Here is a 27,604-nt window from a genome sequence, read left to right as displayed (position 1 = left end):
CATAAACATATCTGACACCTTGAAACGGGTCTCTGTCTCTTTAAGAACATCCTACCCTTTCTGACACTCTTAATTTACCTCGTCATCACAACAATGCTTTTTTTCATGGTGTTTTAGAACCGTTCTTAGGAGCACTGTAACTTGTGTGATAAGCTCAGCAGACATACAGTTCCACCAGGTGTTTGCTAATTGCTGCTGCCACTAGTCTGATGGAGCTATGTGGTGGAGGGACAGAGTAGGGGTGCTTTGTGGGGTAGGAGTTCAGCTATGGACTTTCAACCACCGAATGGCTACCTAGGGAGATTCAGGAACTTCTCAATTATGAATGAAGCAAAACTTTGGGTATGGGTTTGATGAGGGAATAACAATATATCATTATACAAAGCTCAAAACACTGATTATGCATAATATCCTCTTATAAATTATAGAAGATGATGGGATGTTTAATTTTGGCTCTTCATTGAGAGTCTGTATGTCCAAACCATTCTAATTCACATATCACGCTGATCACTTTAAATGTGAGCTCATTTATTTCTTTGCAGATCACCAATCGTTACATCTATGATACCGTTTTGCTGCTGGCCAATACCTTCCACAGAAAGTTGGAGGACAGGAAGTGGCACAGCATGGCCAGTCTCAACTGTATCAGGAAGAACTCCAAGCCTTGGCAAGGAGGCAAGAGCATGCTGGAGACAGTGAAAAAGGTAGGATTAACTGGTAATGGAGAAAAGAAATGACCAATATTATGACTACAATAGAAATATATATATACTGATATATATATATATATATATAGATATATCCATATATCTATATCTATATATATATAGATATATATATAAATCTATATATATATATATATATATATATATATAGATATATATATATATCTATATATATAGATATATAGATATAGATATAGATATATATATATAGATATATATATAGATAGATATCTGACTTGGGATGATGTATCAGCAAGACTCCACCTCCTTAAGTCTTAGTTTTAGCTGGTGCTTAAGTGTAGCCAAAGTGAACACCAGAATCATTTTATTAATTGATTCTTGCCACTGAAACAGCTTTTATGGCTTTTCTAAATGATTTTAAATACCAAAAAATGCAGTTCTTATTTCATGGACCTAATGAATGTATTACTCAAATAAAACCAAAACATGATTCATTCATAATTGATTCTTGCCACTGAAACAGCTTTTATGGCTTTTCTAAATGATTTTAAATACCAAAAAATGCAGTTCTTATTTCATGGACCTAATGAATGTATTACTCAAATAAAACCAAAACATGATTCATTCAATAAACAACGTCACTTTTGTCATTATTTTCTAGAGCATCACTCATAGTGCATAGTGCATTTTACAACTTTTTTAAACACAAGAATATTAATCACAGAAATACAACAAGCACTTTTGTGTGATTGTGAGATATTTAGGTTATAAGCATTTTATATCTGTACATAGAAGAAAGTATTAAACTAATTCTAGATACTACAACATGGCAATTTTTATTTTTTCTCATTTCTGTACACTGAGATGAAATATGGTGACCCAAAATAAGTTTGAGGAGATTTTCTCCGCTACTGCTAAATATTCATAAAAGACTGAATGCAGCTCTTGGAATCAAAAATACATCTAAAGAAGAATAAAACAAGTTACATTTCATTCAGTCTGGGTTTTGTTCATTATTTAAACAGGAATTTGAAATATGACACAGTAGACCTTTTGAATCGTACATTAATTCAAAGACCTCCATTCTTTTTTTCCAAATAAAAGAAAACTATATCATTTGACACTTCTTTTGCAACAGATAATTTTATTTATTGATTTTTTGTATTTTAACCCTAAGTTTAATGTAGTTATTGGCAATTCTTTCATCGCAGTTTAATTCAATTGGATAGATGCCCTCTGTTTTGATATTAGTATAAAAATTACTCAAGGGATAGTACTTTGACTGAATGATGAAGCCAAGTGAAATGTTAATTCAGAATTAGTGTCAGAAAATAATAAATGTGTTACAGTGGCTTTCATATCCATCTTTGTGTTTCACCTTGAGATCAGGCTGGATTTGGCAAGAATTTCATCAGCATGTTCTGGCTATTTAACCAAGCCTGATGACTGTCAGAGATGTGTTAAGAAGCCCAAAGTGATGATAGAGTTTAGTTCAGCAGTATAACATCGGTTCCATTTTGCTGTGTATCAGCAGTGTTTTTTACTCACTGTGCATGCCTGGGTGTTTAATCAGTGTTTTAGTATGTGAGGGCATTATGATAATGATAAATACTAATTTGCACTTGCTGATGAGGGGCTCTATTGATGTTGATTTTTGGTTTCTATTGACAAACTCAGAGTGGGGAACAAATTGAAGCAGGTGAAATTGCTCCTCTTAGCCTAAATTATATGTTACATTTGTGCTGTTGGCAGACTGTCATTGCTTTAGATATTGCTGCCTTTCTGTCTCAGTAACTCCAGCAATTTAGATTTGGGATTCCTGTCAACATTTCCTTACCATTGTGGAAGTACGTGAAGCGCTGTATTGTACTTATATAATACATCTATATGTCTATGAATTTTGTCAGTATATTTTTTTTAAATATATTTTTAACATACTTAAAAACATTATATGTTTACGTGATAACTAGATAAATTACCGTAGCTGTCTTGAATTCTAACAGTTGTGAGCAAACCTAAGCTAGCTGCATGTAAATGTAAAGCCAGTTATCAAAACCTAATGACAAGAAAATATAGTTAAAGAACCGGAGTTCAACAACAAAGAAATCAGAAATTGGATTTTCTTTTTCATAAAAATATTGACCACAGGTCTGTATCTAAATAAAACTAATCACACTTGGCCTAGAGCAGGGCTCTTCAGATCCAGGCTGTGAGGGCCATTGACCTGCGGGTTTTAGATGCATCTCTGCTTCAACACACTTGAGTCAAACAAACAAGTTGTTTAGCAGGGCTCTGGAGAACTTGACTGCACAGTGAGGAGGTAATTCAACCATTTGATTCACTTTGTTGGACCAAGGACACATCTAAAACCTGCAGGATTGAGGACTAGATTTGATGATCCATGGCCTGGAATATCAGAATATGAACAGAACAATATATTCTGACAGAAATGTTCACTGCAGATTTTGCATCAAAGATTAAATTGAGCAGTCTTGTTTAGAAAAATCTGACAAATAGGAGAGCACACAAAAACAATATTAGAAAGAGAACATGGGGGAATGCACAAAAGCTTTGACATCAGTATTGTTCCCTTATTGAAACAGAAGATGGCATCTTTGAGTTTTCTTAGATGCACAAAGGTTAACCACCTTTTAATGATGTCAGATGATGTCTGGCTGAAGTCCACCCAGGCAATACATATAGACATTATTCTTTCCTGAACTATAATAAGTCTGAAATACGACTCTTTTCTGTGTACTGAAGCCCACCTCTGACTGTGTCAGTGTCATAGGTGGTTGTAAAATATTTTAAAGAACCAGAGTTCTTTATCACGCTGAAATCTTTTATTTTCAGTGTTAGAGAAGAAGTCCGATGTCCAGATGTCTTTGTGTGCAACTGCTGTTAATCAGATTATTCAATATCCTGCAAGATCCACAGGAGACGATGAGTGCCTACCAAATACATAGTCACACCTCTGCACCCTGTGCAATGTTGTTTTTTCATCTGTATTTAACCCCCTAAATCTCTTCACTTCCATGTTCTTATCCAAACACATTAAAGAAAATTGTTGAGAGTAAATAATCCACTTCATCCATTGTAATGCCTGCCTTCACACCATGTCCCCATCTGTAGAAAGCAGCATAAACAGCTTCTCAATGTGCATCTATTGTCACTGGGTAAACCTTTGGCTTCTGAACCAGAAAGGCTTAGCCCCAATGAATAGCAAATGAAGGAGGTTGGCCCAATGCCCGTCAATCACTCTACAAAATAAAAATAATACCGCTCTGTTTTCTTTAGCCTGTAAAACAACAAACAAAAAAGCAGTTGGCATTCAGAACATTTCTTGAAAGCTTTGTACTTATTATTAAAAGCTGAAATTATTTGTTTAAAATGTACACAAACGTTGCCTGAAAAACTGGGTTCGTTTTTTCTCTCTTAGCGTATTAGTATTCATTTGAATTAGTTGTTGTCGTGAATATTAACAAAAAATGGTTAAATGTCACAGTGAAATTGCCCAACACAAAACATATAGATGCAAAATGGTTAATATTATGAAATAATCCAACATCTATGAAAGGACATTTTCTGTTGTGCTTGCAGTTTGGAGTGAGTGGTCTTACCAGTTTCTTGGAGTTCAGTGACAATGGCACTAATCCCAACATCTTCTTTGAAATCCTGGGAACAAATTATGGCGAGGACAGGGGCCGAGGAGTCAGCAGGGTAAGTAGTTGAAACAGATTATATCAAAGTCACATACACAGTAATTTCAGCTTTTTATTGTCCCACTTAATTTATTTCTTTATTTATTAATCTACCATTTTAAGTGCTATGAATAAATGAATCCAAGACACAATAAAATTCATCAAGTTGTAAAAAAATTAATTGATTACTTATTTCACTGTCTCTCTTGATCCTAATTGTGTTGGGTTTTTGTTGGGTCAAGTACAATGACTTCAGCTGCAGCAGCTCTCATTCTGTTAAGAGCAATGGTAATTAGATGCCATTTTAAGTGACATTTTGTAATGGTAATGGTTGCATAATGACTGCATAATGAATTTTAACAAGCCTCATGAAAGACTTTCTTTCTCCTTACAACCACATAAATTGTCATAACAGAGTATTCATTGATTTTGTCTTTGTGTGTTTTAACTATTATGTCTATGCTGGTCTGCAGTATTTATAAGAGATAATAAATGTATAATTAGTGATCAGCATTGTAAACTGTAAAGGATAGCTTTTTAAATTATAGTTTTTAACCCAATAACATGTACAATATTCTACAATTTTAGGTCACAACATATAGTAATTGCAGGTGTTTTCAGTTATATCCAGTGATGGCATAGTTACTTTGAAAAAGTAACTTAGTTACATTACTTACTACTTGATTTGGAAAGTAACTAAGTTACATTAAAAGTAATTTTTCAGTTACTTTCAGGAGCTGCTGACAACAACGTTCTGCCACCTGTGAAACTTACATTGTGCTTTGCTAATTCTTAATTGCAAGTTATTTTATAATGGTAACATCAACGATGTATTTCCACTTATAAGGTTGAACTGAAGGGGAGGTTTAATGGTTACAACAGTACAAAAATGTAATAATTTGTGCGTGTTTTTGTGTTTTCCAGTATTGTCTGGAAAACTCTAAATAGGATTTTAGAACAACGCGATTTTGGAGCGCAACGCAGAGCTCAATGTCTTTCACAGCGATTATATTATATATATATAAATATATTAACTTGACATTAACAAAGACATAGAGAGATGGATCATCCGGGAAATGATGGACCAAAACTAACTGGATGTCAGAAAAATTCTGGGGTTTATGTCTACTTATTTCCAGACCCAAAAAGCTCATCCCACGACTCATTAAATTTGCAAGCGACTTTAGAAAGAAAAAAACAAGCCCAAAGCCGCTTATAATAAACGGAATAGCCGACTGAAACTCAAAATAGTTCCTTTTCATCAACAAAATGCGCATCTCCCTCCATGTTTTTTACGTTTCTGTCGCTGCTGAGGCTGTCGCATAGAAACGGCGATCACTCCCCAAGACGTGTGGAGAAAATAAAATTCAATTACAAAATAAAATGGTCATGCACAGTAATGCAAAGTGGTTTCGATAAGTAACTGTAGTCTGATTACTGAATTTGAAATATAAACACGTTAGATTACTCGTTACTGAAAAATGTGGTCCTACATCAGTAATGCGTTACTTTGTTATATCTGGTTAACTGATGATGTTAAGTAACATCCTCAGTCACTAAGTGACGCCAGGTCTCATTGTGAGTGATTTCTGTCCCTACATTGTTTATTTGTCTACTTGACAAGGCATTGAACTGGGCACAAGGGTGCAGGCACCAAGCCACACCATTTGCTCGGCTTGTGCATCACAAATGCCAAAGTTGACAAAAGTTAGACAAAAACACACACTTCTCTGATGCTCACATGCAGGTGGACGCCTCCACCAATTTGTTTCTGTACTAAATGCAACAAAAAAGTTGCAAAGTTGGCAAAAGTAAGCTAACTATTGTGAAATGTAGCCCTCTCTGACTATTGTCATGGTAGAAAAGATTGGTTTTACACGTAAGCATGGAGTGACTGTCTATCAATCTGCATACCCCTAAAAATAACCCCTACTCCCAGTGCAAGGTCGCAAGGGGAAACACTGCTTACTCTATCTTCTGTTTTGGAAATAAGTAAGTTAGTAAGGATTTTTTTGAGTTTTTCCTCTTATAAAAACTCTCTAAATTCTCTACATGACAGTGTAATATTATTACACCTTCACCTAATTTGAATTCTTCAATAAAACAACAGAAGCAATTATACTGCTGGTTGCAGGCAAATAATTGTCATATATGGAAAAAAAGACATTTGTTTATACTCGGTACATACATTTACATACCACAGACATACAGTGTACAAAGAGAGGCAATCAAAAATTAACATGTTGTCTCTTCTAGAAAAATCATTTTAGATATCACAGGACTGTGATTATGGATAATGTGGGGAGACACCAACATAACAGAGCATGCCATCACAGACAAAATTAATCTCTGAAGCATAGTATAATTATGTTTAAGTAAAATTCCCTAATCAGAGAGCATAATTGCTTCTGAGGGAATTAAAGCAGTCTTTGCACAGCTTTTGTGCTACCGTGTCCGTAAATGCTCTTTTGTCCATCAGTGGGATTCAGTTCAATTCTAGTGATGCTGATGTTCTTATTTAGTGCACATTTTATGTATTCTAGGGTTTAGATTTTTCAGTCTTGATGTTTTTCAAATTATTTTTGTGAATTTCCTTCTAATAATAAAATATGTTAGAGAAATATGTTCTGTACTTTAGCTTTAATAAAAAGCCTGACAAGTCAGTGACTTATATATATTATGTTTAATTTTTGTGCAGTTTAGGTCCCCTAAAGACAGATTAATATTTAACATATTTTTTCTATTTCATGCTGTAGGCTGCGTCATCTTTCTGTGTTTCTCTGGTTGCCTTTAATACATATTCTTTCTTGCATTTGTGCTTCCTGAATAAAAACATGCTAAACTGTTGAAAAGGGTCTGGCTGACACTATTAAGGATATGCATGAAGTCTTAATAATGTCATTAACACTATATTCTTCTGAGGGTAGTGGTTAACCTGAGCCTTTTTTTCTATCTCTAGGTATTGTTTTGTCTTCTCTTTGAGGCCCTTTTTATTCCTGCTGAGAGTCTCATTAATGACTACCATGCAGACAAGCTTTTATTTTCTCCTATCTCACATTAATTAAGGCACTGAGTTACTCAAACCCTTCCCTTTTATCTTTTCTGGATGTTTTGAACTCAGTCTTTTCACTTTCTTGCCATTTGGAGAATTGTCCTTTCTTTCAAAGTGTCCAGCCCTTTAAGTGACATTTATTCTCAACCATACTTCAGGAACGCTGTCTAGTATAATGATAATGCCAAAAAACCTGAGATAAGTCATAAATAATATTCCTGCATGGAGTTTCATGCTTTCTGGTTCATTAGCTTCAGTGGCTATATAAAGGAGATGATATGGTTCTCTGTATACACTTGGAATCATTGCAGAGCATTACTGATCTTTCAGAGTGGTGATAAGATTGTCAGGTCTATTTGCATTGTTTACTTTCTGTAACATCTTAAAAGGACTTCAAAGAAGAAAAAACAGCATTTTGTACTTCATAGCTTGTGCAATAAAAGTGCTGAGAATACATGAAGAGATGAACAGACGCATTAGTTAAGCGGGGAAAGCTAAAATGTAACAAGCAGAATATAGCCAGAAAGGATATAGATGGCAGTCTGTTCAATAGAAAGAGGTGGAAGCGATGGGCCAAAACGAGTTGCAGTCTGTACTCTCTTAGGGTGTTTTTACACTTAATAGTCAGGTAGACTTGTTTCGATTGGTTTCAAGGATGGCAACATTTGATAAATTTTCAGCTGGTGTGGTTCACTTTCACACATCACAGTGTCAAATGAACCAAATCCTAGAAAAACCTGTTCCCCCATCTCGCCTGTGGTGATGCTGCACCAAGAACCAGTGAAGGAAAGACAATAAATCTCTGAAGAAGACATGACCACAACTTTCTTTTTCACAAAAATATATTGGTGTTGGATTTTAACAATTATAGGACTTCTCTGTTGTCACTGGTAAAAGACCACGAACCATTTGTACCATTAAGGAACAAATGATACCATAATGTAGCATTTGGTTACATCATGGTACCAAATGTTTTTGTTGTATTTAACCAGAATGCCCTGCACTATAGTTTGCTTTCTGCTTTTGGAGTGCTCTTTGGTCTGCTTGGCATTCACATGTACTGCAGTAGAAATGTTTTAGGTTTTTAGGCAAAGCAGAGTTAGCTTTTCAGAGTTCAATTGTTCATTCACACCTCCTCAAACAAACCATGATATTACATTCCCAGTATATTACATTTACCGGTACTTTTTGTGTACCAATTATATATTGAACACCAACTGTCCTTGCTGGCAATGTGTAATGGAGAGGATGTACATCAATGCATGTCTGCAGTGCTACCTATAAAGTGTGAACTACATTTACAGCTCTAACTCAAACTAAACATTAACTGAAACATTGAAGCCCTTCTCCATTTACAAGTACTTGTGTAGGGGATTTGCTAAGGACCCGATATAAAATAAAAAAATCTGAATACACAAAATTGTTCACCTTACAACCACAAACTTAATTGTTTTTTTTGTGTGTGTGGGTGTGTGCGTGTGTGTGTGATTTTATGTAATAAGCCAATACACATTACTGCATAATTTCCTAATTAGAACAGGAACATTCTCCTCAATGTCACACACATTCTCTAATCATGAGATATCAGGAATGCAGCTGTAAAGCCCAGCTGTAACATCTAAGATCAAGAGAATATAATGCTCTTCTTAATGAAGTCAAATTACACAGGGACAAAACACTACTGAACCAAATGAAATATTGTGAAATGTAACGTGATGACAAGACAGTGTGATTTGCAAGATATGGAACGACTTTAGTCTCGTAAGAAAAAAGTATTTGGAGATATTTTAAAAAAAATTACATTTAAGGCAGAAAAATGAGAGAGAATTATTAGCTTGGTAGTTTACAATAATTAAATAATATGGTGATTTAAGGTAAATCTGTAAGGTAACATACCCAAAGTAAAAAAAAAAAAAAAAGATAATAGAGAAAAAATATCTCGAGGAGAAAATAAATTATTTCTCTTTTATCCATCATATTAGGTAGATTAATATGAAAATTTATTCACTACGTCTTTCCTACTTCAGGCAACGTTGGGAGATTGAAAAAAAGTTGTAGCGGGATAAAGGGGAGTGAAAGCAGTAAAGGATAGGGATAAAGAACATGATTGATTTAAGTAAACAGCATTTGTATGAATTTGTCCTGTTTCATAATCTTTCCTTCACTACTTCTCACCATGCTATATATTGCTGATTTTCAAAAATTAAAATAAGATGTATATGATTAAAATGTGCTGTTAGAGTTAATTGAAAATATGATGTCAAACATACTGTATTCTAAACCTCTGTAAGGTAGTGACAATGGTAGGAATCTGTTTTCTGGGTTACCGGTTTGAACACCCGTTGTGTCAGTCGTGTCCTAATGAATGGCAGCCTTGCTTCTATCAGACTACCACAAAGTAGTCTACAATATTGTATCGGCCATTTTAAACTTTAAATAATTACTGGAGAGCTTAGTCGTCCTTTTTGGACTTTGGCAGTTTTTTCTTTTTGTTATTTATTTATTTTTTTACAGGGGTGACTGTGAAAAAGATAATTTTTTGGGGAGGGTTTTTTGTAACTAAATTTTGCAGAGTCATAAAAATAACATCAATGGACTATTCTTAACTTTTTAATTTAAACAATAGGAGAAGGACAGAGGTGCTGCTTGCGTTGCACTTTGAAATGTGCTTCCAGGGAATTTTAAATTTATGCAAAGAGTAAGACATTTTTTTAATCAGGAGTTAGCTGAGCCACTGGGATATCAGCAGTTAAGCCCTGTGAAACGGCGCTCTATCTGATCAGTCTTGTTCTCACACAAGACACCGGCTTTGAATTTTGTTAAAAAATCTATACAAAGCCAGGCCATGCTGTGTAGCATGACTGAATAAATGAATTGTATTTTTTTTTCTTTTGTAACAGAACAATTTCCTTATGTTACAAAATAAACCGAGGAATGACACAAATATTGATGTTCTCATTTAACCCTTTGATAAACAGTGAAGGAATTTTCCCAAAATATAGAGACGATTTTTAAGATATATTTTTTTTCTATAACTGATCCTTATGGTAAACATTGGACACAAAATAATAATAAAAAAAAGTTAACAGTAGTGAACTCATAAATACTTGAAGCATTCTTGACTTATCCTTTATTAATATTGAAAACAGCAATTTATATTCAGATTGACCAAAGAAGATTTGACATTGGATGCTAATTGAAGAAGGACAAATTGCCTCCGGTGGATTTGAATTGACTCAGGTGTGAAAGCAGAGGTGAATGTATTTTTACATGCGGTAAAAAAAATTTTTTAAATGTCAAAAAGAACCAGAAAGATAAGAGCTAATGAGAGCAGTGAAAGCAAATGAATGAAGCAAGTAAGAATATGCAGAGGAGTGAGAGATGGATTTTTTTCATAGTAAATCCATGGGGAAATTCATGTCATTTTGGCGAAAAAGCAAAAACATTTGTTGTGTAAACATTTTAGTTAACACTCGACAGTCACCCGGCAGCCAGTTACTTTGTTTGTTCAGAAAAGTCAGGAGAAGCATTATTCCCCAGTTGCTCTACAGTCAGTGCTGTCTAATGGCAAATCATGTTTACTGATATGGCATATTCGAGTTCAAGCCAAGTAATTTTAAAGTAAATTCTCTACATGTACATATCCGTACATACAGCTGCAATCAAGTATTCTTATAAAATGTTTAAGGAAAAAAAATTCTATCTGATATTAAATCAGACCAAACCTTTCCTGTTTGTTGCATTTTTTTACCACCAAAATTATGTGTTTGTTTAATTCCTGAATAATAGATATTTTTTAAAATCATTTTTACAATTTTCTTCAAATTCAGAAGAAAATTGAATTTTGATTCTTGAAATTGATTCTTACTAATCAGTGTAATTTTCTTTTAAACAGCAAAACTTCAGTCAAATGTTTTAAGCCTGTTTTTACAAGGTTCTGCGTCAGTTGGGGTGACTTCTCAGATTTAAAAGTTATTCCTTTTTCAACCAAATGTTACAGTGATCCCTGATGGCCATCAGCTTTGCTATCTGCTCAGACTCTGTGCATGATGGTAGCCAAAACAGGCTCTGATTTGAAAGCCAAGCACTTATTTTAGATGTTTTTATATTTTTACTTATTTTCTAGAGAACAGCTTTTGCTTTAACATTACATTTTTTTTTTGTAAATTTTGATGTGTGGATTTGTAAAGGAAACAAAAAGGTGAAAATTGTTTATAGGCAATGTGATAATTTAAATGTATGTAAACTTCTCAATTTAAAGAGAGTAAAAATATTTCCTGAATGAATTTTTCCCTAATTGTTAATAAACAGAAATAATTTTGATAAGCATCCCATTAAATGTTAAGTTATAGATTTTTAGTTGGGATTTAAATATTGTTTAAAATGTTCGGATGCAGTCTGACACCCTTAATCCCAACATGTACACTGTATAAAAGCAAAAGGTGTTCTTCATAGAAGTGACTGGATTTAATGTCCCACAAAATTCCCTTATTTACTCACATTGGGTCCCAGCATACATGGGAAAATAGGAAACAGTGTGTCAGCAGCTTTCCAACCCATTCTTCATGTTTCTACCACAAGCACTTACTCTAGCACAATAACAATGCTATTTAAGCACCAACTCTCAGCTGGGCCAAAAGAAAGAACTGCTTTTGTCAGGTGCTGCGGAGACAGGATGATGGGGACCAACGACCAGTTAAAATGTTGTGTGCGATATTTAAAACTTATGAGATGCTTAGATTTTTTTAACCTTGAAAGTTATAACAAAAAAGAGACATTTAACAAATGAAATGTGTATACACATACTGTATATATTTTTGCTTTAGTCAAAAGCAAAATACCGAATGAGCATAAAGAGGAACTGATAAATGTAGAGCCAGAGGAGGGAGAGAAAATATTGTCACTCTTTGGCCACTCTCCTATATTTTGGATGTGTCAATTGACTTATGAATAAAATAAGTGATTAATGGATGGTAGCATTATGTATATAAGGAAGGTAAAAAAGGGAAGGCTAATTGCCTGAAACCGGTAGCAATCTCTACAAAGTTTGCAGCAGAGAGTGACTGAGATTAGTAGCAAAAGAGGCAAACAGCTACCTGACGCCAAGGTTGTGTCCTTGTGCTAAACAAACCATAGCTTTATCAGCAGGACTAACTGGCCAAGAGATAGAAAAAGGGGCGGTCCTCACTCAGCCAAAACTGTGAGGAGGAAGAGGTGCTTAATAGATTCACAAGATTGACCCTAAATTACCAGACATAGAAGGAAGAGAGCTTTTAATCATATAATATACAGGTAAGTGCTAAATGCTGTAAGTCAGAGAAAGAGCCAGAATTACATGTTACTGTTATAATAAAGAAAAAGAAAACAAGTGATGCTTGGTGGTTATTTTAGTTCCTTTTGAGAACAATTGTGATACTTTTTTTGCATAATTCAAACTTCAGGCAAATAATTTGAAGTGACTGCTTGGAAGTTTAGGCCTACAAAATTTCACTTCATCTCAGGAACGTACATTAAGAAACAGTAATGACAATAGGCCTTTGCTGTGCTGGCATATTATCTTTTAAAAATAAAATAACCTTTTAAAATGGCATAGATAAAGACTAATGGATGTAATTTTTGGAAAAAAAGAGGTTCTAAGTAAATGATAATTTTGAAAAAAAAAAAAAAATCCTTTGTATTTGCATTTCAGTTTGACTCATTTCCACTTTTCCACTTCTCTATGCTAAACTTGAGCATAGAACATAAGTTTACCAGAAATTGTTTCTTGTTTTTTCCTTTATTTTTTAAATGTCTCTTTCTTCATTATTCTCTGGAGGCTAACAATTACCCTCTTCACTCGTCCACTAAATAATGAGTAAATATTGGCCATAAACTTATTAAAAATACCAACCAATTATGCCCCTTATAATTACAAAGACCTCATTCACACCATGTTTTTTTTTTTCATTGCATACCCTTTACTCTTGCCATAATAAGCAGCACAATTTTTATGTTTGAAACCCCTCTGGTGTGGTTGATATCAAACAGAAATTCCCTAAATGATTTATTGCTTTGATAAATAAAATCAGCTTTTGAAAATTGTATCCTGGATTTTCTCTTATTATTATGCCAATGATCTGACACATCTAAGGGAGACACAAAAAAATTAGAAAATTTTCACAGCTCTGTAAATGAATCCTGCAAATAATCTTTTAACACATGCATCCGTTTGTGTTTGCATGTTGTAAATTTTCTTCTGTCTTATGTCAGATCTTCTAACTTTGTTTCATTTTCTCTCCACCTCTAATTTCTGTTTCTACTATTTGCAGTTGGAATAAAATCAGCAAAAAAAAACAACAACTCTGCAGTATATTGAGATGACTAATTGTAGAATTGTTTCATTAAAAATGTTAAAAAATTGTCAAATTTGTCAAATCTGTTAATGTGACAAATCATATTATTAAAATGATGAAAATTGGGATCTTTTGAGGCAAAAGCATAAAAAACAATCCCCCCCATCAGCATTATACACACAAATGGCTGAAGTAGTTAAACTTGCCATTTTAAAATAACAACTGTTTCTGACTACTGTTGGCCAAGTATTCATTCAGAATTGACTTTAGGACACCTGTCAAACATTCTGGGGTGTTTCTCAGCAACTGAGCATAGATTACCAGATACAGCGGGAAAATTACTGTTAATCATATAATATTAACAAATTGCAACATCAGCGGTTGCAATTTGTCCAGAAGTACACGCCCGTTATCTAGAGGAACTTAACTGCTATTTAACACTAAAGATTTATTGACAATTTACTGATTTTATGTTCAATTCAATTATATTTTAACATTTAACCAGTATCAATAACATTGTGGTTCAGCATTTGTTCCCACGTTGGTTGATGTGTCTAATTTACTGAATAATTAGGTTTTTGTTCCTCAGTTGTTTATCCATTACGTTCCTCTTCATTGAGTTGTATTGTTGTCCCTTTTGACCTCCCCTTTTCATAGCTGTTCTTGCTTGACTTTCTTGTCTGTCCTTGTCTGTCTTTTGCTCTCCCTCACTCCGTCTCTGCCAGCATGGCCTGCAGGCTTTCAGCAGCATTACAGCGTGTAAACCTCGGATTACAGCAGCTAGGACTACATGCCTCTTTGGATCGCACATACACAATTGCATGAATATGTACTGTCCTCACCCACATACCGTCCACACACATACACACGCAACGTTGTATTGTATATTAGGAGTTTCTATTGCCTTCCATTTATTTTAGTAACTGTAATTTTGCTCAATCCTGACATTTTCTCTAACCCTAACCATGACTGGTTTATTTGTAACCCTTTAATCAAAACGTAATTCGCTCCTTACCTCAGAACCTAACCCATAACCTTAAACAAGAAGATCCACAGAATTAGGCTTTGGTCTCCATAAGGCCTATCAGTCCTCTGGATTTTAGTAAATAGGGTGGTTAAAGAACCACACAGAAATACTCTTGTCATTGAAACAGGGCTTGTTTCAGCAAGCACCAAACTTTGTCACAAATCTAGCTGATGTGAGATGTGTCAGTCATTGACCTCTGTAGAACAGCCTAAAGTACATTATCCCAGTGATAGCTTATTTTTGTTGCTACTCCTTGCAAACACAGTTGTAAATTCTTTGAATATTTTATCTTGGATGAAATTCTACCAGCAAACAAGATTACAGATTTTAAGGGATAAGCAGGATACACAACAGTAAGCAGGAGAAAAGTTACGGAAACACAGCCTTTGAGAGAGGAGCTAATGGTCTGGTGAATCAAGTGTGATGGAGTGAATAATGGCAGTTGAGAAAATCCTTATGAATCAAAACATTGTGGTTTTAAATAGACTGGCTTTAAATGACTTGTTTGTGGTCTTATACCATTTGTGCACATAGATCAGATAGCAAAATGTCAATTGCAATTTAAACTTGGATATTTACCATCATTAGAGACTGAGGTCTACTGTCTTCTTTAAACATGTTCAAATGTTCAAAATAAGACATGTCGAAACATTGCGCAGCAACATAGATTGGACACCAACAGTAAGACACTTTTAAAAGTAATTAGTTACAATTATTAGTTACTTTTTCATAAATGTAAATGAGCTGGAGACCCTTTTACAATATTGTAAAAGTAACCAGTTTCCAGGGAAAGTAACTCTAGCTCTACTTTTAAAAAGAATCATATTTAAATAAAACAAATTATATCCTTTCTTAATATAACTTTAAATTGTTCAAATGTTTAAGTAAAACTGAATATATTGTGTGAAAATATTAGGGATGCACTGATGCTGATAACCATCATTACATATCTGCCCAATACCATGTGTGTTTACTCATGTTCGCATTCATATAAGTATTCTGATACTACAGAACACAAGAACAGTGGATGGGAGCTGTTTCCCCCTAACAGACAGTAGCTTGTTACTTTGCGCATAAATGCACTAAGACAATGAGCGGCAGTAATGCAACATGAACTGAATGGGAGCCAAATAAAAAGAAGAACATGAAGAAGTTGAGCTGAACAGACTACTTAAAGGCAAAGTGACTTAACCAGCTGGGTAACGGAGGAAGATATATGTCAGCAGTGTGGATCCATTTCCAGTCTGACTACAAATTATGTACAGCAAAGTTGTAAAGAGAAAGAGCAAAACCTAACAGTTTCATTTGATACAGAAAAAAAACCCACGATACTGACTTCAAGCAGATTTCCCTTGGGAGCGAAAAACACCAACAACCATCTTTGCAGTAAACTCTGACGAAGTGGGAGAAGATGTCCAGAGACAACACTTGCACAGTAAAAATCACAGAGGCTCTTACCCAATACATTGCTGTTGATGGCCAGCCATTATCTGTTGTTGATCATGTGGGAGTTTGACATCTTCTCTCTGTATTGGAGTCAAAGTACGAGTTTCCTACCCGCCTCCACATTAATGACACAAACATGCACGGAGCTGAAGTTTGCTTCTGATTGCAGCTTCCAATTTTGGAAATGGCTTAAGGGCAATTCTACATATTTGTTTCACCACCATTAGTACCTTTAATCTGCTCTGATTTAAAAACTATAATATTTCAAGATTTCAAAGCTGTACTAGATTATTCTACACTAGTAGGGGAATCACTAAACAAACTGATAATGCAGAATCTGAGGATAGCTGGCTATGCTTAGTTGGTTTCTAGTCTTTAATCAACACAGCATGACCTTCTGCTTTAGTGGATCTTTTGCAAATCTGAAAAAGCTGTGCGCGGCCCATGTATGTAGACTTTATTTCTGAAATGTTTCCTTCTTACTGCGACGGGTCTAATTTTAATCAATATTTATCTTCCTTAAATTCAAAGGTAATGTGAGCATCAAGAAGTCAAAGCCTTAGAAGATGTAGAGTCAAGTCATTAGGAGCTTGTCAACACCATGAAACATCAATGGATTAAACCATGAAACGTAGTGAACTCATAAAGTGTGAATGCTGGATTTTCTTTTTCCATAAATGTTTGAAAATGTGTCGGCGGGTAATTTTCGAACAGCACCTACTTCAACAATTGACATTCTCAGCAGGTAGCGCTACCCATCTCAAAGCACTTCACTGAAAAATATATATTGGTTTTTCTTAGGTGGAAAATGGCAGGCAGGAAACGGCTACATCAGAGCAAAGAGAAGAACATTATGTGACCTGAATTTAATTCTTAACGTATTAGAAAAGAGGAGAATACATGGCTCTGTGACTATAGCTCAATTCCACCCTGCTTTACCTGATTCATTTTTCAAAGGTGTTGGAAGTGCTTTTAGATTTATCTATACTTGGCACAATCTGATATATGTCCCTCATAGCACATATTTATACAGCCATTAGTGTTAACTTTTACAAGAGGCAGTTGACATTTTTGTCCCGGAATTTGTTGGGTTGGCGGTTCGATTCCTGCTCCTTATTAGGATCTTGTCGTGCCTTCACTCACAAAGCAAAATTATGCATGTCAAATGATTGAAAATTTACTATTAGAAATGTTGAGAACTTGTATGTTTGTTAGTTCTAACGTAGATATATGTGTATATAAAAAGGGGGGACAGATTGAAATTTCTGAAAAATTGAGAAGCAGCTTGTCTTTCATAATCTGCAGCGTTTTGATTTTGACCCTGATAACTCTCTTCTCTATATGTCAGAATATAATTGTGAAACCATATCTTCTTTTTCAGTTTTCCCCCCACAAATTAAAGAGTATCAGAGAGAAGTGATATAATGTTCCACCTCATGCTTTCTTTTTGTGATTTGAATGCACATTGCTAAAGCACGCATTCCATTTAATTATTCATTACATGTACATATATATTTTCTGAATCCACATGTATGTCCATGAATTATGTATGACAAATGGGCATCATGATTTTTCTGTTTAACCTTTTGCAAACAGGTCATATGGACTTGCTTTCATTCCTGCACATCTTTACAAAGCTTTATGAGATGTGCATTGTGTACATAGAGGACCGTGAAAGACAGAACAGGACAAAGGCTGTGTGCCTCTGATAAAATGCTGAGTGTGATTACAGAAAGAAGAACAAGACCTACAGGCTGATTTGCTGCCCCTCTTATATCTAATACCGGCACTAAGTAAACATCAAGCAATGACTAATGAAGGAAAGAAACTGTTGAAAAGACGAGACACACTTGATAACTTTATCAGTCATTTTCATCGAAGAAGTTTGCAGATAATCCATCAGATCAAACTCCAGTGCATCTTCTAACCTTTTTGGAGTCTTTTCATCATTTTACTCCAGTGTTTGTCTCTTTTAATTTCCTTAGAGAGGAGTTAATGCAGTGCAGACTAAAACAAAATTGACGTTAGACACTTTTCTTATCTTATTGGGCAGTCTGTTTTATTGAAGTTTTGTTTTCACTCTGCCTGTTTTTTATTACCATTTCATCAACAAAAATGAATGAGGATTATTAAATGAAAACAAACATATACAGAGATAAAACAAAAACATAATATGAAACAAATATATGTGATGTACTTTTCTGGATTTGGTTTATTAGGTGATATAATTCCAAATGCCAACCATATCTGGACCTCAGAGGGTAATTGATTTAAAAGACATTTTCTAGCAAGTCATTACATTAATCATAATTTTGAAACAAGGCAATTATTTATAAAGCATTTCTTTCTTTGTCAATTAAAAAGAACCAAGCAGAAAGCAAATTAAAAGATATGCACTTTAATCATAAAATTATTAATCAATTTAAACTTTGGTATTTGAATGCACACTGAAGGCGCAGAGTTTGAAGTAGATGTACATAACACACCCAGACTGAGCCATAGTGAAATACCATTCCAACAATTCAAGCAGGCAGCAACTTGCTGCTCATCTGGGAAATCAGATGAGAGCTTGTTGTTAATGATTGGTTTGTATAGACTTTAGTGGCATTGGTGTGTAGTGTTGTGAATGTATTTGTGTATATAAGAAAGAAGGTTTAAAATAGTGGGTTATTGGACATAAATGTGTACTGTATTAGAACAGACTTTTCAGCAAATAATCCAACACACATACAATCAATTTTTTATGCAATTCCCATAGGTTTGTATGACAAATTGGACAAATGTAGATTGCCAAAATGTTTGAATCTTGTTCTTTTAAAAAGCCACAACACAATAACCTATTTTAGGATTCAGCACAAATCTGTCATATCTCATTTGGAATTGAATAAATCAATGTTTATCATATAGATCATACTTATAAAGTCACGTATATTTAATTTGGATTGATACTATGAACTATTACAATTAAATTTGTTTTAATGCTGTAATTCGAAGGTTGTCTTTGCTATTTGCAGATGATGTAGTTTTATTGGCATCTTCAAGCCAAGATTTTTGGTACACACTATCGTAGTTCATTACTGAGACCGAAGTTGTGTTGATGGCAATTGGCTCCTTTCCATATGTTTGAAAGTTTCTTTACTAGAAAATAGGGGTATAATGACTACCTCCTGGTTGAGGTTGAGTCTGCCTCATACATTTGACTTTAAGTGTCATGATGACTTATAAATGATTTACGGTAGGAAACAGCTGGAAAGGGAGAGATTAATCTAGGCCATGTTTGCCGTAATGAGGACTTTAAATGTAATTATACAGAATGGTAACGTTCCTGCTCTTTGTTCTTAAAGGAGCCACTTGACTTTGATGCCTGTCTTACTTTGAACACTTTCTGGGGACATCTCATTGGTAGTAGAGCCTGGGGCACACCCAGAACTCACTGGAAAATTATATTTTCCTTACAGCGTGAGAATGCTTTAAGGTCCATCTTGAGGGAAAGGGATGTCTGGGTTTTCCTCCTGGTTCCCTCTGAGAAACAAACTCAATTGGCAAAAGACAATGGCCAGATGGATGGATTGTTTGCTTATTTTCTATATTTATTTGGATTTTTTATTAGACTTTTGTTTAGCTAATGCTCATACAGTTTACCATATCTCATCATTTAGATGTTTTTCGTCTATATAATTTTTCCATTGAAATTCTAAACATTTATTTTTTGCTAATTAGTCCAATGAATTTGACTATTGTTAATATTCATCATTTACCTACTGCTTTTGTGCATGTATTCACCAAAGTTGTTCATTTGGGATGTGACCTCATTTATTTCACTTTCACATGTGCATAGTTCTTGCATGCTGCAGATGGTAGCAGAGTTTAAATTTAAAAAAAATAATTTTTTTCAGCAAGCTAATATTAACAACAAGAGTTATTTTTATTCCTGGTACAGTAACAAGGCAAACTGATTAAATTTTCTTAATTGGGTAAAAATAATCTTGAAATAAGTATTATAAAATAGCTAAATAAGGGAGTGACATGTTGGCAGTCTCCTATCAATGCATTAGCATTCACACAATGCTTTACAGCAGCAATTTAAAGCAGAATGTGGGTGTTTCAAGGGAAAGATACAGGCTCCACATGCATAGATTTTGGGGCAAAAATAGAATGTTAGATGACAATGTGGAAGCTGTGCTACTGATCCTGTTGTTTTTTTCAATGTAGGATGTTTTCTTTTTTTCTTTTTTTCAAACTTTTCTTTGCAAATGTGTGATTTTGTGTAAAAAGGGATAGAGGCAAGTTTTGTGAGATTTGTCAGGTAACTTTCTGTTATTTCTCTCCAAAACTTAAGTAAATTTGTTCCCCTTTTTTATCTTTCCTATTGGCTTTTGCCATAGTTTTGATAAAATCCATAAATATTTTGTTGGGCTGCAAGTAGTTCATTGGCTAATTGCCCTTTTTAATTTCTAATTTTATTCAAGGTTATACTTTTTAGTCAAATATGGCAGTTTTATTTATTTCTTACAAAAAACCAGTGTTAAAACATACAGATCTGTGTATTTTAATTTTACTCATGAAATAAGACTAGAATAACTGCAGTTCAGTCTGGGTTCCATGTCAGAGTATATTTGTATAAAGACTGTGAAGTGAGATTTGGCAGCTGGTTGTGCAGTGCCCTCATACCACTGCAGCCTGGACTCCCTTATTGCTACAAACTGTCCCTCTGTGTTGTCTGATAGAGAGAGACAGTTCAGATGAAGGAGGAGAAAGACTTGGGGATTCTTACTGTTTTTCGATCTACCAGCAGAGTGCTGAGGGAATAAAAAAAGAAGAGAGCACAGACAACAAAAAGGGCATAAACTTACTCGGCAGCTTGTCTGTGCTTCTGCCTGGAGACTGGTGCTGAACCGCTATTGAGGAACATGACTACTTTGCAAGTCACAGGAATGTTACAGGACAAAAAGGACCTTGGTCCAGTTTTGTTTGCCTGAGTGGACCAATGTGAGGCCGACTGTAGCACACAATTTTTGACGTTTATTCAAACATTTTATTTTACTTTTTCAACTTCCCGTGCACATTGATTAGGTTTCAGCTGTGAATCACTGTCAGTCCTTTATGCACTTTTCCCACATGCTCTCAAAATGTCATCTGGTATCGATTGAATATGCTATGAAACATTTGTGTAACAATCTGACTAAAAGCTGCGGTTTGTTAATGAATGTCCTTGCCAAAGACAAACAAAGCGTGACATGTTTAAAAACTCCAGGAACTCCTTAGCGTTTGTTCATGTACGTACAGAACAGTGTCTGATGTTTGTATTTATCTGTGTGAGTGTGGGTGAGATGGGTCGGTGAGGTCTGTAGAGTGAAAGGGTTTGTTGTAACAATAAATCACTCTTTTGTCCCCACACTGCAATGGTTGACGGGCCAATTACTTTTACATATGTGTGGCAACACACCTCTTAAAATCCCCAAGGTTTCTGTGTCTGTGCTTCTGTGTGCATTTGTGTATGCACGTAGTAAGGATGTTAAAGTTTACAAATTCTGTCAGCCCTTTCAGCTGTCAATTAGTGATTTGAGTGTGCTTGTGTATGGGCACACACACACGCATATATATATATATATATATATATATATATATATATATATATATATATATATATATGCGTGTGCATGTGTGTTTGTGTGTGTGTGTGCGCGCGCACTTTGGTTTTAGTATATTAATACGTACATTTCACAGTCTTTATATTATTGCAATACGGAACTTTTACAAACGTGTTTTATAGATATTTGTTAAAATTGTCACCATGTTGTGACAATGTAATATGAGACAGATAATCTGCAAAAAGCTTCTCCACCTCCAAGTGCTATTATTACAGTCTGATAATTGTAATAATCAGAGCCAGGAGGAAGGTTTTATTGCTGTCAATCCACCTGTGTATGTGCTGCTCAATGTACTAATGGAGGAGAAAAAACTTAATGTTACAGGAAAACCGTTTATCTGGTGTCATTAGTAGCCATTCTAACGAGCATGCAGTGAAGCTCCACAGAGCTAATGAGCTTATATTGGAGCCAGGTGTGCTGAAGCAGAAAGACATTGACAAGATGCAGGACTGTGGCCCTAGAGGAATGCAGTTTGAGACCATTGCTCTACAGTCTGTATCAAGTAACCAGGGACTAATTATGTGAGTTAATCAGAAATAAGGCCGAAAGTTCCAGCTTTCAATAAGCTGAGGTGAGTAAATCTTGACTATAGCTGAAATGAGGTCAGTATTATATAATTTCTGGACCACCGTTGAAACTTTGAGTTGCACAAGTGCAACAATGAAAATATGTGCGGTATATATGGCTGGCCTGTTCAATTTTTTGACATGTTCCAAATATCCAAGCAGCCTGGCTCAGTGAAATAAGTGAAGATCAAACTGTGCATACTATAGTGTAAAAGGCTTATTTAAAGCTATGTATCTTTCTGTGCTGTTGAAACAAGAGGCAGATATACAGTACTGTAACAAGAGCTCTCTGTCACTGAAAGATGGCTTTGTGACTTGATGAAATGTAAACACAAGATTCCTCCCTTATTTTTATAATATATTTAATTATTTATTGTCTGAGAAGACCAGAAAGGGACTCTTCCAGGTTTTTCAACTTTCAGGTTCTACATAAGGTGCAAATGGAGGTTTATCTCAAAGTCTGAGGGAGGAATGAGCCTTTTATCCGCAGCTATGAAGATAAGCAGAGGCAGTGGGCCACTGAGGCAGTCAGGCTGCCGACAGAGGTCCTTACTTATTTGATCACGAACAAGCACTGTTTTGTGTTACATTAAAGCAAAAAATGTGTGAACATGAAGATAAATTCAAGTTTATCTAAATATAATTTTGTAATTTGTTTCACTGACTTTGCTCTGTTGGTCTTCATTTCCTCTTTGTCTTCCACTTGGATAGCAGAGAGTTAATAAAGACACACTCTCTCATTGTTATGATTAATGCATGTGCGAGTTCATCTGAAAAAAGTCAGACTAATATAAGAGGTATTAAAGAAGGAATTGCTTCTGTCAAAAATAAATGACAATAGCATTAAGTGTTTTACAAGGTATTTCACAGCTAACTGTAAATAAGCCAAAATAAGAAGTAAAGAAATATTTATAATTTATAGAATAGAATGAAATAGAAACAGCCTTTATTGTCCCAATAAAGCTCAAACTGTTTGCACAAAAGTTCTTTAAGTGTTCAAAAACAATGAATGATTCTGCAGAAGACTATAACGAAAAATACTGTGCAGCTTTTAGAAATAGGCATGATCCAAGGGATTTGCGTATTTAGAATACAGTCTATCAATGCACAAAAATAACACATATGCTATATATATATAATATATACGGTATATATATATATATATATATATATATATATATATATATATATATATATATAGTATTGGTACTCTTTTTTTTGTTTTGTTTTTTGTCTTTTTTTTTTAGAAATACAATTTTATGGTCAGTCAATATTTTTATTCAATCACTATGAAATACTCACAATTTTAATTGTTGACAAAAAATCTGAACATGTAGGATGCAAGTTAACTTAAAAAGATTTTACGTTTACCTTACAGTCACAGTGCATAAGGACCAATGTTGGGTAACTTTTTTTCTGATCACAACTGAAATCTGTCTAACCTTTAAAGACAAACATCTATATAAGAAAATTGCTTTGTTTGGTTTTTGCTTGTTGTTCATTGTTGTTAAATATTTCTCATTTCAATCATGCTGACTTTTTAATAAATGGGTTAGAACTCAGCAGAGCTCAGCAGCTCTTTGCCTAACAGTATTAGAGTGTGTAGTTGAAAGTGTATTTTGCAAAGGTTTACTTATTTCCAATTGAGTGCTCTTTGCTTTTTATTTAGGGCTTTGGCCCTAAATAAAAAAAATAAAAAAAACACTATTCCAAGGTAAATTGTACTTTCTGAAACTTAAAACTGCATTTGTTATAAATGATTTATCCATCCACTCCACCTATGCTTTTCATTAGAAAAACACTTTCCCTGGCACAGTTCAAGACTCGTCCTCTCACAACCGGTTTGCTTTCATCAAATAAAATTAATAGTGTCTGTGGTTTTGGTATGCTGAATATCAGCTACTTTATGTCAATACCATTTGGTATATTTTATTGTATTGTGTCCTACGTAATTAATTATATACACATTTAAATCACTTACATCAGCAACTAAAGTCTGGTCTCACTCTTCCGTCACTGTCTTGTTTTTCTAATCAATTACCTAGCCACCATTCATCTTTTTCTTGCCTAGTGTTATTTTACCATCTTGCTTCTTAATATCCGTTTAGCCTTCTAGGTCAAATGCAAATTTTAGGAATCAGATACATGTATGTCTGGACTGTCACACAACATACGAGTGAAAAGTAGGACACATTCTTGTATTTTTACAAAATGATGAAGGGCTGCAGTGGTCTTTATTCAAATTAAATATATGTTGGCCCAGCAAGATTACAAAAACTCTTCTATTTTATAAAATGTGCCAGAGCTCAGGCTTTCATGCAAGCTCCACATCTCCATCTCAAGGCTGAACCTAAGATAGCATGTGATGTAAAGTTTATGGTACACATTTTCATCAATGTTATAGTTTGAGAGAACATGTTTTTTTTTTTTTGTTTTTTTTTCCCAATAATAAACATGTACCACAAGACCCATGCTGTCTTACCTGGTTTCCTTTTGCTTCATATACCTGGTTTTATTTTATAGCCTTTAAATAAGCAACAATATGGGCTGCTTTTGAAATTAGTGGTTAAATATAGCAGCTCTTTGCACCAAAGGTTCTCCCTAGATAACGAGAGTTTGATGTCAAGAGAGCATTCTGTTTCATTTTTAAAACATCAAGGCCACTGCAAATGAGAATCATTAGTTACAAAAATATTAAAACTACTGAATGTGTGAAATAAAAAAAACTAACTACGAAGCAAAGTATATGCAACATTTGCCTGAATGAGTGGCTTAGGAAAAATAGATCTAGATTTTCTAAAGCAGGTGGGGGTGCAGCGTTTGTCCTTTGACCAACTAGTTGGTTTCTTTTGATTATCCACGTGTTTCACAAATACAAAGTGCTTTGGTAAAATACATAAATTGTAGACTTTGCACAATCTCCCATTAGGATGCAGATAGAATTTCCTTTTCTCAGTGGCCCACCGGTCAACTGCTGTACTGCCAATATTTAAGCTTTTGATGAAATACCTGCTCCTTTTTCACAGCTCCACATCTAACAACACATTCCTTTTAGGGGACCAGGTATCCATTGTTACATTCTTTTCTTGGGGAAATGCTTCAGAAATTCAATAAAAATTTTAACCAAATTGAGCTTCATAAAAGAAACCAGTTCAGATTAAGTATTACCATAAGAATCGGTTGCAAAAGGGAATTGGTTAAAAAAAAGACTTAAATCTTACAACCAACAGTAACTTAACCTTTTGAAAAATGGATTATCTGACATTTCCTTCCCCCAGTTTGTGCGTGTGTCTTGAGCAGAAACCAAGCAGTTTAATTCTGTGTGTGTTTCCTAGTGTGTTTATGTAGCTGTGTTGTTTGTCTTTGGATACCAGACAGCTAAATCACTTATTTCTTTCCTACTGGTTCTCTGTCCACAGGGAAGCCAGCCTTCTTTGATCTTTGAAGCTAAAAATAATATTTTATTGAAAGCATAAGGCAGTACAGAGATTATATAATGTGGTCCTGGGGAAAAAACTGGACGTTTATGATGCAATTTGATAGACATCGTAGTCTGGGTCAGAACCTTGCAGCACCTTTTGAATTCCAGAAAATCAAAAGTTTTTGCCGATATCCAATTATCAAAAGTGCATCTCTGATAGAAATAATCTAACTTTTCAAATATCAATATTTTTAATTGTCTGATTAAATTATTGTTTTTGAATTAACATAATTGCTTAAAATTTACATCATTTGGTGGAATAAATAGGTTTTAGAAATTCTTCACATAAAAAGAAAAGAAATGTAGAGCTGCAAAATAAACACCAATGTTGTTCTTTACCACATTCTTCTAATGTTTAGGCTCATCTACTAACCTAAACATTTAATTGTTTCTTGACTAATTACTTTGTAATTCCTCTGATTTTTGTTGGGATTTTTTTTTTTTCCCCCCGGAAGGTGTCTGGTATTTGCAAAAGTTGAGACAGGTGCATTTTTGTTCATAATGTAAGGAACTTCTGTTCTTTTCCTATTTAGATTCGACAAACAAAAATCTATTGGTTTTGTAATACACGTGAAATGAATTGATCCTGTTGCATATCACATGTTAAAGTACAGAATTTAGAGAGTTACACCAATATAGCAAACTGGGTGCAATAAGTTGCAAAACATGTTCTCGGATCACAAAACTACAAGGATCATTCAGTTAAATAATGAGAAATACCAATTGCATAGCTTTCTAAAGTTAGAAAATGATAATGAACCAGTGATCTGTCCTAGTTACACTTTGCCTTCAGGCTGATTACAGAGAAAAAAATATAAATAAAGTAATAATAAATAAAATAGAAGCTTGGCAAGTTTTTATTAGCTATGGGAAGGAATTAAAAAATGAATTTTATATAAAAATATACGGTATACAAGTTCACATAAGACATTCACCCAAAACTTTTAGAACGCCTAACAGAAATTTTGCCTGTGGTTTCTATTTGTAGATGGGCCCTAAACCCTCATTTTGGTTACCGGATTGTTTACTTCTGCATAAGCCTTAGGATATACTCCCTCACAAACCATGACAAAAGCACAACTCAACACCTGTGTACACTGGAATTAATGTTAATCAGTGCATAAAGGATTGTAAAGCTGTAGGCACCATTTACCAGGCTGAAACCACAGATCTTTAAAGGCATTTTAAGATCTCTACAGGTTTGAGCACCATTATGCATACTGTTTCATATTTAATAACTAATTGCCACCATTAATTGGGGTTATTTTGGTTGAGTTAAAAAATTAATGTTATCAGTGTCATTTGAGTGCAGCGTATGTCAAATTTGTTTAAATTCAATATTTTATAATGTATCCCTTTACATGTTGGGATATTTAAATCAATCTATTGTACTACATGTTTTGACTGCGGAAAACCTGCTTATGTAAATCAAAACAAAAATTTCAACATGTTTTTGGCATTTCCGAGTTAATGTTCCTCTTCTTGGGTATACTTTGCAGCTTGCCACATGGGACCCGGTTCACGGACTGAATGGCACTTTGACTGACAGGAAATTGGAAAACAACATGAGGGGAGTCGTGCTAAGAGTTGTCACTGTTCTGGTGAGTCAATAACCAATGTATCCATGTCTTATTTTATTTTGGACTCCCCTACACAAATCTA

General features: G+C 34.5%; 1 protein-coding gene across 12 annotated transcripts in view; it reads left to right on the top strand.

Moving 5' to 3' along the window:
• Positions 1-27,604, top strand: part of grid2 (glutamate receptor, ionotropic, delta 2) — a 460,579-nt gene that overhangs the window by 319,055 nt on the left and 113,920 nt on the right. For all 12 annotated transcript variants that reach the window (XM_044111473.1, XM_044111478.1, XM_044111477.1 and 9 more), the window contains 3 exons: positions 543-704; positions 4,287-4,406; positions 27,442-27,543. In XM_044111473.1, coding sequence (XP_043967408.1) covers positions 543-704; positions 4,287-4,406; positions 27,442-27,543 — 384 coding nt within the window. The remainder of the gene's footprint in view (positions 1-542; positions 705-4,286; positions 4,407-27,441; positions 27,544-27,604) is intronic.

The sequence above is a fragment of the Gambusia affinis genome, linkage group LG03 (genome assembly GCF_019740435.1).
Source record: "Gambusia affinis linkage group LG03, SWU_Gaff_1.0, whole genome shotgun sequence".
NCBI classification, from domain to species: domain Eukaryota; kingdom Metazoa; phylum Chordata; class Actinopteri; order Cyprinodontiformes; family Poeciliidae; genus Gambusia; species Gambusia affinis.
This window is presented reverse-complemented; position numbering and strand designations above follow the sequence as displayed.